General features: G+C 32.4%; 1 protein-coding gene across 1 annotated transcript in view; it reads left to right on the top strand.

Annotated features, from left to right (window-relative positions):
- The window catches only part of ASCC3 (activating signal cointegrator 1 complex subunit 3), a 353,465-nt gene that overhangs the window by 214,282 nt on the left and 123,901 nt on the right, over positions 1 to 15,282 (top strand). The window contains exons 17-21 of the mRNA XM_042986876.1: positions 4,292 to 4,411; positions 7,307 to 7,471; positions 9,378 to 9,464; positions 10,326 to 10,502; positions 14,079 to 14,304. Coding sequence (XP_042842810.1) covers positions 4,292 to 4,411; positions 7,307 to 7,471; positions 9,378 to 9,464; positions 10,326 to 10,502; positions 14,079 to 14,304 — 775 coding nt within the window. The remainder of the gene's footprint in view (positions 1 to 4,291; positions 4,412 to 7,306; positions 7,472 to 9,377; positions 9,465 to 10,325; positions 10,503 to 14,078; positions 14,305 to 15,282) is intronic.

The following is a 15,282-nucleotide window of genomic DNA, read 5'->3' as shown; positions in this document are numbered from 1 at the left end:
AAAGTATTTATTAGGTAGGTCATTTTCCAAAATGTCAACTAACTATAACCATAATTCCATTTAATGCCATCAAAGGCATTCAAATAATGAAATATATATCTAGAAATTTTTTGCCAATATATTGAAGTACAGCCATTGCTAAAACTTTTTTCTCATATTTTAGTCTACTTAGAATAGCTCCCAATTAAAGTAAATTTTCTTTTAAGGAAACAAATTCCCTTATGGTTGAGTATGAAATTAAATTTGGTAATCTGTGGAAATCAAGTGTGAAATTAGTTTATAAAATGAATGTGTACTGTGTTCTTAAGGTAATGGATTTTCAAGTCTTTAGACTCCCCAGATCTTTGCAAGACTATTCAGTGGCAGTGATCAACATAAATGTCATATTAGATTAGGAATATTGCCTCTACTAATACCTTTTGTAGCATGAATATCTATTCTGACCATTAGTTTAGAAGAACTGAAGAAAGTAATATGTTAAGTAATAATTTTAATATATTTTATGAGACAAATTTGCTGATTGATACCTGATACCTAATACAGCTGACTCTTAATGCTAATGCCAAAAGGTCACAAGTCCCTTTTTTTTTTTTAAGTTTATTTATTTTGAAAGAGAGAGAGCTTGCACATACATGCAAGTGAGGGAGGGGCAGAGAGAGAGAGAGAATCCCAAGCAGGCTCTGCTCTGTCAACACAGAGCCCAACTCAGGGCTTGAACACACAAACCATGAGATCATGACCTGAGCCAAAATCAAGAGCCAGATGCTTAACTGACTGAACCACCCAGGCACCCCAACAGCCACTTACTTTTGCACTGAGAGAAACACTGAAGCGTGTTTGAGGCTTATTAAAATGTATTCAGCAGACATTACTGTGTACCTGCTCTGTGTTAGGCCCTTGTAGTACATACTTTAAAATATGTGAATATATCTGTAACCCTACATATATTCTGTATGGAGTTTTTCTTTTTTTTTTTTCAAGTTTATTTATTTATTTTTGAGAGACAGAGAGGGCACAAGCTGAAGAGGGGCAGAGAGAGAGGCAGAGACACAGAATCCAAAGCAGGCTCCAGGTTCTGAGCTCTGAGCCCTCAGTGCAGAGCCTGACTGCCAGGCTCACACTCACAAACCACAAGATCATGACCTGAGCTGAAGTTGGATGCTTAACCAACTGACTCACCCAGGCGCCCCTATATGGAATTTTTCTTGTCTCTACATGACATAGTATAAATACCTTGTCCTTAGATTTAAGTCTTCCATAGTGTAACCAACCTTCCCAATGCTGATTCTGGTTATTCTCCAACACATGTCTTCTGCACAAGACAGACTCTCAGTCTATTCACTTCATTTATAAAGTCCCAATTTTCCCATTTATAAAATAGGGACAATCTCACTAGATTGTTGTGAAAAATTAAGAAGCACCTGTGCTAAGCTGGTATTTAGTAAACTATTTGTATCACTTACCATTATCTGATAGTCCCTTGATACTCAGCCTATTTATACTTACTGTCAGCTTTCAAATCCTAGCTGAATAAATACATAAATGGTAGTATTTTTTTTCATATATTTGCTAAAGGATACACACACACACAGTCATGCATACACATACATACTGATGATTATATTTATTTTGTTTTTATAGGATTTCAACCAGTTTAAGAAAACACACAAGGAAACAATTAAGATCATCTTAAAGGCTAAATTTAAATAGGTGAATTAGATATAAAGTGATACTTTGAGTCTAACTTCTAAATTACCAAATTTGGGGTAGATTTATTTTTTCTTCTTAACATAGAACTCTATTACGTTGTATATTTAATGGCACTTTTATAAGTTTTACACGTTAGGCATTTTTAATTAAAATCATTTTTGGATAAGTATTATGTACTAGGCACCAGGGATGGTGATTTCATGTACAGTCATCTTAGTTACACGTGTCTCACCTACATGACCAGGGGACTTCTTAAGACCGGAGATCATGCTCCAATTTATTGCTATATCCATTGTACTTTATATGATACAGACTTGTAACTGAGTTACTATGTGATTGTTGAGATGAATGGATATATTGCAAAGAGATTTGAAAAATACTTTTATCATAAAAGGCTCCTGTGCTAAGTAGCCACTAGGTGACAGCAGATATTTACAAGCAAATTTTTGTCTTTGTCACTAGGTGGCATTCAAAGATTAATCTATAAATATGATGTACCATCATGAATTTACATCAGCTTTTCAGGGTAGTCTGTTTTCTTTTGGTGAACACTTAGATGACTTGAATGACTTAATCCAGTTTGATACCTTCTTCCTCTTTCCTTTAATCTTATCCTTAGTAGCAACAGGTGCTTATTAATGTTTATTTACTAAGTCTGATTTTGGAAATGATAGCATTATTTTATCCTTATCCTTTATAAAATTTTCTATCTCAGGAGTTGTGTTATATTATTTTAAAATATCTATCGGTCATAAGGGAATCCACACTGTTTTGGCCATCAAATAATAAAATCACAAATGGAGGACACTATCAGATTTTTAGCTATATAATTAAACTAGTTTCCTTTACCTCAGCAGGCTAGAAAATGTTTCAGCTGTCTCTCTCTCACTCTTTTTTTTTTTTTTTTTTTTTTTTTTGAGAAAGAGAGAAAGACAGCAAGTGTGCATATGACTGCAGGAGGGACAGAGGAAGAGAGAGGGAGAGGATCTTAAGCTGGCTCCACGGCCAGCACAGAGCCCAAAGAGGGGCTCAATCTCACTACTGTGAGATCATGACCTGAACAAAAATCAAGAGTCAGACACTTAACCAACCGAGCGCTCGGGTGCCCCCAGCTGTCTCATGTTTAATATTTAGAGAGTGTGGCACAATTCCTTTATTAGTTATGTTTTAGTCTTGCTACTCTTCATTTTGTAGAAAGTCTTACAGTTCACTTTTTAGGAAATGTATATATTTACCTATATTGTGGGTGACTTAGTCATTTGTAAATACATTAAATTTATGTAACTATGCTGATACAATTGACATCAGACATTGTGTAAGTTTAAGGTTTACAGTGCAATGGTTTGATATGTGTATAATTGTGAAATACGTACCACAGTAAAGTTAGTAAACCTATTCTTCATGTAACTATCATTTTGTTGTTGTTATCATGAGAACACTAAAGTGCTACTCTCATATCAACTTTCAAGTACACAATATAGTATTACTAACTATAGCTCCCATGCTGTACATTAGATAACCGAAACTTACTCATCTTACAACTGAAAGTTTATGCCTTTTGACCAACATCTCCCCATTTCCCCCACCCCTCAACTGCTGGCAACCACTATTCTGCTCTTTGTTTCCATGAGTTTGGTGTTTCTAGAGTCCACGTGTAAGTGAAACACTACAGTATTTGTCTTTCTCTGTCTGACTTGTTTCAAGTTAGTGTAAATTTAAAGTAAATAGAATCCACCTAGTTATTTTTACATTGGTCATTTCTCTTTTTTTAATAAGTAATAGCATGGTGTATAGTATAGTAATGTTTATATATTGCTAGATCTCATCTTCAACTAACTAAAGATAGCTAAGCATCCATATTTATTTCACAAAATTAGTTATACAGAATTAAAAATTATAGGAATAAAACAAACATAAAAGTTTTATTTTCTTTAATATTGAGTGCTAAAATGAGAGACTTTCTTTTTCCTTTTTTTTTCTCTCCTAATACAATAATAATTTAGGTAGGAGGCATCTCTCTTCCTTTTATTGAGGTATTAAGAAATTTAATTTTTTTTTAGCCATAGGTTCAGGAAGAATTATGCAACTATGAAGTTTCCAAGTTTTGCGTGAACTTTTAAATTAAGGAACACTAAGTAAAGTGATTACCTGTATATCTAGTAGCTAAGGAAATGTATTTTTAAGAAAACTTTTCATTGCAATTTTGTTTTAATACCATTTTCTAATAATTTCTCTTTATTACACAGATCTTATATGTTATATTGTATTTTTAAATTATTAACCTTTCAATGCTGTATATATAGAATTAAACCCCATTTAGGTAAAATAATCAAATGCCATAATATTGAGTAAACTTGGTTTTGGAAGCTAGCATTTCCAATATACTGTTCTCAATTAAATGAGGCAGGACTGATTTTTAATTAATTGGAGAGGTGTCATGTCCAGTAATTGTACTTACCTTCTTTTAAATACAGCATAATGATGTATTTTAACTTACCCTTTGACAAAATGACCTTTGATGTAATGTTTATATCCAACTTTAATGCATTAGTTTAATTTTTGTTATATTTTTGATTTGCAGATTGCTCTGGGAACAGTTACTAATGTGGAAGAAGCAGTGAAGTGGATAAGTTACACTTATCTTTATGTACGGATGAGAGCAAATCCATTAGTATATGGCATCAGTCACAAGGCTTATCAGGTAGAAAACTCATTTATTGAAAAAAAACAAGCCTTCTTTTTGGTTTTGTAATCTTTTTATGATATGAGGATAAATATTTGCTACTTCTGCCTCATCTGAATAGAGTTAGGTACATAGAAGAAAAACAAAGAGCTTTAATCTTTTTTAGAAAATATGAAGGAAAATTAAATTTGCCACTTGTAATTATTTAACTTTATATCTTTTCCCAATGGTACTAAAAAGTGAGTCTTTATATATTATCAGTTTATTATTCAGGTACATTTCCATTTGATATTGATATTTTGCTGTGATTTTTTAAAAAACTATAATAAATAAAGGTAATTAGATTAAACCAGACGTGAGAATTATAGATCACTTTTAATCACAGGCTTATGTTTTATGAAGTATGTTCCTCTTATCAAGTCCCTTCTAAGCCTTTATTCCTAAATTAAAAGATAGCATTAATGAGTTATTAACAGTGTGAAGGCTTGAATCAGTTCCACCGAACACAGTGACAGAACCAGATTTATGTTGTAGCAGCCCTTCCTGTGAACTTTACAGTTGTGTGGTCCACATGGCTTACAGATTCTGTGAGATCTTGTCTTTTCTTAGAACTCTGTTTTATATACTGTAAATGCTTCCTAATTACAGATAAAATCAGTTGTCTAATGAAAACATTCTGTCACCATCATCATATGGATATTCACTAGTGTTAAGTCAAAAGTAGCAAAGTTGAACTGAACTTAAAATTATAGTTTTCCCCATTCACTGTTAATTTAGCTTTTGTATATATTCCATTGTCTTATCAAAGCAGTTGCCAATCTTTTTTGTCATTTTTCCTTTTCCTGTGCTGTAGACTTGACCATGGAAAAATTGAAACTTAAGGGTTAGGAGGAAAAAAAAAGACCTTGCTACAAATAGGGGCTTGTGAAAATAGTCAATGGCACTATGAAAATATTCTGAAAGGGTAGAGGAAGATGAAACACAACACATATTTTCATGGGCTAAGCCATTGCAAATCTTGGGGCAAAATAAACACATTAATATTTTTAAGTACTAGATTAATATCAGAAGTCATTTTTGTATAATTTTCTAGTGTAAAGAAAGTGATTTTTTTTTCTTTCTGAGGTACATAGTTTTACTATCTTCACAGTTCAGAGACTTTTTAATTTTCTTTTTAATTTTCTTTTTACTTATATGTTTGTTTTATTACTCAGTAAGAATTTGTAGCCACAAACTCATGTGAACTGACACAAATCATGCTGTCCAACGTATTTTTTAATGGTTTAGTAACATGTGATGAATAAAATGGTTTTATAAGATGAACCTGATACATACAGTATATCATTTATAGCAAATTTTAAGACCTTCATGTTTGTTAATGGCTTTTGATTCCATCTTCCCTACATTTGACTTCCTTTGCCTCATTTTTCTTATTTTTAAATTTGTTTTAGCTATGTTTGGTATATGAACATGCTGCCATCAAAATCTAGGTTAGAATGAATAGTAGGAGTATTGACTCATCAGTTGATTTCCAAAGAATTTTTATACTCCCCTCAGTCCCACTTAAAGGTCATATTTATTGTTCATGACCAAAGCATGATCTTCAGTACTTGGTGTGTATGCCTGTGTATATGTGTATATACATACACATACTTATACAAACACATACATCACAATATTTAAGAATTTTTGTTAATATCTTGTGTTAAATGTCCTTTCTGCTTAGAAAAGGCTATAAAATAATTTCAAAACTATTCAAAAATTTCTTGTCAACTTCATCTTACTCTTTGCTTTTATTATTATTATAGGCAAATGGGTTTTTTCATCAGCAGTTGTGAAGTCATACTCTTAAAAGGATAATTTTGCATTTATTTGTTTATATCTTTAATAGAGAAGATCATCCTCACTATAATTTCTCCAAAAGCTGATGAAGTATGATATTTTAAAATCCCTAGTTATTTTAGTGTAGGAGGGAGAAGATAGATTGTTTTACTTATATCTGATTTCTGTTCTTAAGACCAAGTAAGAATTTTGGTGAATTTGACTATGATATGCCTTGGTGATGGTTGGTTTTTGTTGAATCTACTGGGGAGTTCTCTGTGCTTCTTGGATTTTAATGTCTGTGTCCTTCCCCACATTAGGAAAGTTTTCTGCTATAATTTCCTCACATAAAGCTTCTGCCCCTTTTTCTCTCTCTTCATCTTCTGGGCCTCCTATGATTCAGATGTTATTCCTTTCTAATAAATCACAGAGTTCTCTAAGTCTTGTATCATGATCTTTTGCCTTTGATTCCCTTTTTTTCTGCTTCATTATTCTCCATAATTTTGTCTTCTATATAGCTGATTTTCTGCTCTGCTTTGTCCATCCTTGCCATAGTGGCATCTATTTAGGATTGCATCTCAATGAATTTTAGATTCTGAAATATTCCTATCCATCTAAAGATAATATAAAGATTGATCACTTTTTTAATCTTAATGAATTAAAAAAATTTTTTTTCAATGTTTATTTATTTTTGAGAGACAGAGACAGAGTGTGAGTAGGGAAGGGGCAGAGAGAGAGGGAGACACAATTCAAAGCAGGCTCCAGGCTCTGAGCTGTCAGCACAGAGCCTGATGCAGGGTTCGAACCCACGAACCATGAGATCATGACCTGGGCCGAAGTCGGACGCCCAAACAACTGAGCCACCCAGGCCCCCCAATCTTAATAAAGGCTTACTTTATATAATGGATTAAAATATGTTCTAGTTATGTACTAAATTTATAAAAATGTAGTTCTTTAAAAACAGTAATAAAAATTTTTATTCTAACTAAAGCATCAACAAAAAATTTTAATTTCCATAAATAGGTATATATTTGCAAATGATGACTCTCTAAAGAAATATCCAAGTATTTATATATATTTTTTTTCCTACAGATTGACCCAACATTAGCAAAGCATCGAGAACAGTTGGTCATTGAAGTTGGACGAAAACTAGACAAAGCTCGGATGATTCGTTTTGAAGAGCGAACTGGATATTTTTCCTCAACTGATTTGGGTAGAACTGCTAGCCACTACTATATTAAGTACAACACCATTGAGGTATTATACTCAGTGGAACAAATACAATCATATGTTTGTTCTTAGATGTATATACGTTTCTGGATTTCAAAATATAGCATTAATGTAAAGTAACTAAAGCAACTAATAGAACAAAATGCACTTAACTTATATGAATTCAATAACATAATACAGTAAACACAAGAGAAAATAAGACTTTAAAAAATAAGGACCCTCTTGCCATCTGTTCAGTGAGTATATCCTAAGTAGTAGACACACCCAAGCCTAAAACATTGAGCATTTGGGGGAAACCAGTTGAATGAATGCCTGAATGAAATTAGGGAGGAGGTGATGGCTTCATGGTATCAATGAACAAAAAGTTGAAAAATTACTTGCAGGTTATTGAGAAACATTGGCTAAAGAAGAGTTAGAAAAACTAATGCAATTATCAGTTCAGCCAAGCTATACCATTTGGGCAATATAAGAGGTTTCATGGATAGTTTGCTTGTTGCCTTTTAACATGATTTTGTGTAAGATAGGATGCCACTATAATATTTACATTTTAAGGAATATATGCATGTTTTTATGTGTGTTTGTAGGCATGTATATGCACCTACATATGTTAATACATGGAAAAATGTAACCAGAGATTATCTGTGAGGAAAGTCTTAATTTCAAAGACCAAGATGGGTTAAAGCACATTTTTACTCTCCTTTTTATAGAGAAAGAGTTTGAATTATTTTTTTATATTCTTTTTTTTGTACCTAATTTTATTTTTTATTTTATTTATTTTATTTTTTTTTTAATGTTTACTTTTGAGAGAGACAGAGACATACACAGAGTGAGAGTGGGGGAGGGTCAGAGAGAGAGGGAAACCCAGAATCTGAAGCAGGTTCTAGGCTCTGAGCTGTCAGCACAGAGCCTGATGTGGGCCTTGAACTCACAAACCATGAGATCATGACCTGAGCCAAAGTCAGACGCTTAGCCGCCTGAGCTACTCAGGTGCCCTTAATTTTATTTTTTTAATGGAAAAGTAATATAAATCACAAAAGTGAAATTTCCTCATAAATATGAAAACCTAGGCCTGTATGAAATCTAAATTTTGTACTCATTTAACGTGCTTAGGCATATAACAGTTTTCAGAAAACACCTTTGTGTGCATACTAGCTTTTCTTCATCTTTCCCCGATTAAATCTTGAATTTGTAGTGCACTTTAGGTTTCTTCTTTCAACATGTATCATCTCACAACTGTGATCTGATCTTCCTTAACCCAGAACATTTTCCCTAGCTCTCTGCTGCTTCCATCACGGGCTCACGTGCACTCATTTTGTCCGCTAAGTAACATTTCTCATTTTCCCACTTGGTAGTATGTTGCTGTCCAACTACATCTTGTGCCTGTAGCTCTTTCAAGAACTGCAGCCATTCTTCGGCTTTATCTATATTCTATATGGTCTTATTAACTGATTTTTTTTCTTCTCAGTCTTCTGAAGTTCTACATTCCCTCACTAGTAATATTACAATACCTTCGCCAGAATTTTCAGGTTACATAATTTTAGTTATGCCTCTTTGAATTTTATGTGATGTAGGATCAGCTTAAAGTTGGTGAATAGTGCAGATTTCCATATGCCAATGCTGAAAATGAGCCAAGACTGGACTGTTATGCTGAACGTTTCTTTAGATATCTAATGTAGGTTTTAATAACTGACTTGATTGATCTTTTTGCTTCTAAAAGTCTTCTCCAGCTAATTATGTTTTAGGAAACTTTTTAGTCTCTGATAAATTTGATGTTTAAAACAATGCTCAGGAATAGTATGCCACAGACATAATAACTCTGAATTGTTTAGGACTCAAATATTCTCTAAGAATGTTTTGATGTATAGTCACTTTTTAATTGAAAATATTTCACTGGATATTCTATTTTAATCAAATATAACACTTACCTTGGTAGACCTTCAATGAACTCTTTGATGCTCACAAAACAGAAAGTGATATTTTTGCTATAGTCTCCAAAGCTGAAGAATTTGATCAAATCAAGGTAAGATTACTTGAAGCTTAAATCAATGCATATAGCATATATACATTCATCTATTTATAAAAGCTTATAGTTAATTGTTATTCCTGATACAGTATAAGCTGTATGGCACTTCACACTTGGAGTACCAGCAGTATTCTTCCATTTATCAACAATGTCCACTATCCTAGATTATGATATTATGTCATCTCTGACATTATTCTTTGCTCTCTACTGCAAATCAAATATAATTTAAGTAGGTTTTGCAGTAATGAAACTAGCAGAGAATATAGTTTGTAGATTTTGGTTTATTTGCAATATAAGGTTCACTGAAGAAAATATAAAGGACATGCATGATTCAAACTTAGATATAAGTATTTCTGTACCTGTATTATAATTTAATCTTATTAACAGTGGAAACTTTAATACTGTGAATCATAGTACTTCACAGCTTTAAGCTATGAATGTGTTATACCATATAAAAATATATGACTGTAATGAATGCATTTGAAGATAATTCAAGTTTGCCCTAATCCATTTGGGCAGAGGTTTTACTCTGGTCAAATAAAATATGAAATCTCATCAACTGAAGGATGGTGAGGTCAGAAGATTTAATTTTTGTGGCATATCAAATTTTTATATGTCAATGGCAACTTTAATATTGGTGATGAATAATAAAATGTAATTGTATCAGACTCAAGATAGTTTCTTACTGTATTTTATTAGCTACCTATGAAAAAATTACTATATATTAGTATACAAAAGAAAAATGTTGCATTACATCAAATGGAAACTTTAAAAAAATATGTAATGTGGTTTAGTTTCAATATGAAAAATTTCAATAAATCATCCCAAATAATCTTACAGAAACATTGATTCTTCCAGGTCAGAGAAGAGGAAATAGAAGAGCTAGATGCCTTATTAAACAATTTCTGTGAACTCTCGGCTCCTGGAGGTGTAGAGAACAGTTATGGGAAAATAAACATCCTACTTCAAACTTATATCAGCCGAGGAGAGATGGACAGTTTCTCCCTTATATCAGATTCTGCGTATGTTGCACAGGTAAGAATATTACTCCCTTCCTGTTTGCCCTTTCTTGGTTACTTCTAGAGACTCAAGAAATTAATTCATGCTATACTCTGAATGTATTGCATTGTGACATGCTAGCAATTACCATTTTATTGCAGAACTAGTTCTATTTAATTTGCACATCTTTTATGCCACCTATGCTATTAGATCAGAAATGGAAGTGGGATTTGGTGGTTGGTTTGGCTCTTTTGATGTTGCTACTGTTTTCATTGTACAGTTTAAAAATATCAACATTTGTGTTTTTCTGCTTTACATGATACATTTCTTTTACTTACAAAGGCAATAATACATGAATATTTCAAGCAAAGTAAAAGATTGTGGAACCTTTGTAGCTTACCCCAAATGTTAGAAATATAAACATTTTTTTACCATTAAATAAGGCTTAATAACTACTTCATACCACATGTTCACTATGATAAGTGTCTGATATAAAAAAAAAAATCTTTTTTCCCTTTTGGTGATACTTAAAAATAGAGAACTGAAAGAAAATTATTCCGTAAATGACAGCTCATTAAATATATATTTTTTAAAATACTGTAGTGTAAAATGTTGTAGTATTTATATTCAAGACTTCACGTGAAGTAAAATAGGTTATTTTTTGCAGTATTTACCTTTCGAATGAGTTTTCTCTTCTAGACCTTTATTTAAAAAAATACTCTTAATCAAAAATACCTTTTTCTTTTAATTTTTTAAAGCTGTTTATTTATTTTTGAGAGAGAGATTGGAAGAGAGAGAGAGTGCACACAGGGGAGGGGCAGAGAGAGAGGGAGACAGAGAATCCCAAGCAGGCTCTGCACGTTAGTGCAGAGCCTGATGTGGGGCTCGAACTCACTAACTGTGAGATCATGTCCTGAGCCAAAACCAAGAGTCAGACGCTTAACTGAGCCACCCAGGCACCCCAAGAATACCTTTTTTGAAAGAGAAACAAACCAAGAAACAGACTCTTAATTATAGAGAACAAATGGATGGTAACCAGAGGGGAGGTAGGTGGGGGGATGAGTGAAATAAGGGTGCAAATTCAGGAGTACACTTCTCATGATGACCAGTATGAGGTATGGAATTGTTGAATCACTATGTTGTACACCTGAAACTAATATAACACTGTATACTAACTATACTATAATTAAAATAAAATTTAAAAAAATTCCTTTTTCATCATTTTTTATTGAGTAATGCCTCCTCTAAGTTAAGGAAAAATAAAAGCTTAATCTTATTATAAATATAGAAATGATTCTGCTATGTATCTTAGGTTGGTAGTTTTGTTCAAAAACTTTATATAGAAAAAGTATGTTTGTGTTAAATAAATTAGTATTAACAGCCATAAATACTCAGGGGTGCTTTAAGATAAATATAAACATGAAATATTTGCAAACATGAACCAAGACATATTGGCAAGCAATTTGAATGAATTCAGTAATTTAATCAAAGTAGCCAAGGAACCAGGTGATTTCATATACTCTGTAAAGCAAATGTGGATGTGGTGAAAACTTCCTTTTCTTTTTGCATTTTGGAAGACATGTGTTTCCTGCCATAAAAATTTATATGTAGTCTCAAAACTCTGTGACTTCTATAGGAACCATTGTTTCTAACTTCTTGTATCTGTTTTTCTGAAAAATAATATTATATTGTCATTTTATGTTTTCTAATGATTTTATATTGAAACAGTTAATGACTTCTCTAAAAGTTAAAGCTTTTCTGGGTTCCAGATGAATAATCTGGCCCATTTATGCTTGATTCAAGATTATGAAGACTGACAGATGGATTGCTTTATAATGTAAAACTTACGGTTTCTTCATGATTGGTGCTCAGAAAGTCAGTCTCAGAAAATTAAGGTTATATCTCAAAGCATCCTGGTTTTTCTTAAATGGCTATTGTGGGTTTATTATTCTTGAATGCGTGGGATAAATTACTTTTGAGTTTATGTTTTAAGTTTAAGCCATCAACAGTTCCACAAACACCCTCTCAGCTCTGTAAAATAGTAATCATCCCTTCTGTATTTCTAAAACTTGATTATCTCAGGCCCGAGATAAATCCTTAGCTGAAATATTCTACGATTTTATAAAGAATCCTATATTTAGCTTCTCTAAACTGCACGTTTTAGAGACTTTAATCATTATGCTCACTCAATTTATATCATTCCAGATTAAAATGCCTGCTTATATCTCACATGGGATTCCTCCTTCCATTTCTTTTAGCTTTTAGGGAACAACTGTAGGTTGTGACATAGAAAAATAACATACTTTCAAATACAGTTGGGAAAATTAGCCTGGCATGTTCTTACAAGAGCAACTAGGAATGATGTAAGAAGAAAATCTCTTTGGTAGATATAATAATCAAAATGTTAATTTCATTTATCATTCTCTTGGCCTAATAAAACCCATCCTGTAATTTTTAATAGGTATCCAAACTGTCCTTATACTTCTAAGTACCATTTTTGTTCTTAAATTTCTAATACTGATAAAAAGTTGAATTTGTTAAGAGACAAATACATATTTTATATAAAATGTAATATCAAATCCCTTAACTCTTATGATCGTTTTTACCTCATAACTTCGACCTTGTCAAAATCATAAAAAGAGAAGAAAAAGAGTGAAGATTTTAGATAGAGAAATCGAAGTTTTTAAAGTCTTCATTTTCAGATATAGATGTCATTAAATTCTATGAGGTATCTCCAAGTTCATGACTTTAAAAACAATCTTCAGTAAAAATATGCAAAGTTAATGATAGAGGGAAGAGGGCAAAACAAATAGAAACTAACTGTGGAGATGCTTAATAGGCTTCAAACATTGTAGCTTTCTATATGTCTATTAATGAAATTATCCTGACCATCGAATTTAGAATTTTGGAGTTAAATTGGAGTTGTTTAGACCAGACTTTGAATAGATACTGTGACACAAACTATCTGTGTGATCTTGGTCAAATTATTGACCATACCAAGCTCTAGTATCTTCATCTGTAAAATCATAGTATCAAGATCAATCAAATGCAGTTGTTATAAAGATTAAATGAGATAATAGATTAAATTAGATACATAATGCTGTTAATATGTTGCTTGGTTTTTAGAGAGCCACTAATACAGATAGCTACACTCATCAGTACTTCCTTTATCACTCTTCTCTTACTAATTTTTCCATCTGACTGGATCCCAAAGTCCTCCTTATTTTCATAAGTAGACTTATAATCATTCCACTATATACCCAAGAATATCCTTGACTGTCTCTTATACATTCTAAATGGCCTCAACAGCATACTAAGTACTTTATATACATTTTGTCTCCTTCATTCCTAGTTAGGGGGTGTAGGGTGGAGCTTCCTGAAAACTTGGAAATGAGGCTGCCATCTGAGAATTAAACAAGATAACGTCCACATATGAAGGATGTAATTATTCTTATGTAGAAATAAGATAAATAGGGTTATATGAGAATAGATGTTGCCTACAATTAAAGGGTGCAACTTGGCATACTTCTTTTAAAACTGGGTGTGAATGACAAATTTGACAAATTTACAAGTACACTGTACCTAACTACTGACCCTCTTTTTATTCTTCAGAATGCAGCTAGAATTGTTCGTGCTCTTTTTGAAATTGCTCTGAGGAAACGTTGGCCTGCCATGACCTACAGGCTCCTGAATCTTAGTAAAGTCATTGACAAGAGACTTTGGGGTTGGGCTAGCCCTTTGAGACAGTTTTCAGTGTTACCACCACACATTCTAACAAGATTAGAAGAAAAAAACCTTACTGTGGATAAGCTGAAAGACATGAGGAAAGATGAAATAGGTAAGAAGGAAGCAAAAGTGTTTTAATGTATTATTCTGTACAAATAAAAGTTTATTAGATATAAAAGAGAACTATTGTGCATTTCCACATTACTCAAGATAAATTTTTACCATTTTAAATCATGTTGGTATCAATATGTAAATAACATTTGTTCTTCTGTGTTTATATGATGTTGAAAAATTATTTCTCCATACATTTTCATGTACCTGAACATTTTATTGGACAAATGTATAATGTATTGACTAGTTAATATTTCACATTCAGAACAGAATAGACATTACACATGAAGGGAGTCAGGCTGAGGAGGAATAAGGGGAGAGGGATAAGGTCCAAAGATGTAAAGAGAGGTTGAGGTAGTTATTTCACTTGTATAGTGAGAACACTTTCAAGATAGAATGGTAGAAGGGAAGTATCAATGAAATAGAGAGAACTTGAGAATATTAACGAAGGAAGTTGAGAGCACTCACACTGGAGTAACATGTAAATGTTGTATCAAAATAAGGAAAATCACTTTAGTTCAGATTCTGGTGAACATAGAACATTTTGATCTGTTCATAATCTTGCTTTAAGAAATTATATTACGAAGAACCTAGATAGACAAGAAATGTTGATACTATTAAATATAATCTGTTTCCACTTAATTGCTTGAATTGAAGTAGGAAAATGTCTATAGTTAGTCACATCTGTTTGTGACCCCCCCCCCCAACCCTGGCATTCCCAGACATAACTATTTCAGAATCTAATCATTCATGAAAATATGTATAACTTGTTAATTGTGTGCTATGTGACCATATTTTATATTTTAGCATTTTTCTGGAAATGAGTTTGGATGGGTGATTTGTGTTTTATTACCAAAACATTTCCTATCATGGTTATAATGTTGAGAAATAGACTTTGTGTAAATTAATGGCTGTTTTCACAAAATACTGAATATTTTTATACTATGTCATGAGCTAACTAGGAGAAGTGGAACTGTTT

This window comes from Panthera tigris, chromosome B2 (genome assembly GCF_018350195.1).
Source record: "Panthera tigris isolate Pti1 chromosome B2, P.tigris_Pti1_mat1.1, whole genome shotgun sequence".
Classification (NCBI taxonomy): domain Eukaryota; kingdom Metazoa; phylum Chordata; class Mammalia; order Carnivora; family Felidae; genus Panthera; species Panthera tigris.
This window is presented reverse-complemented; position numbering and strand designations above follow the sequence as displayed.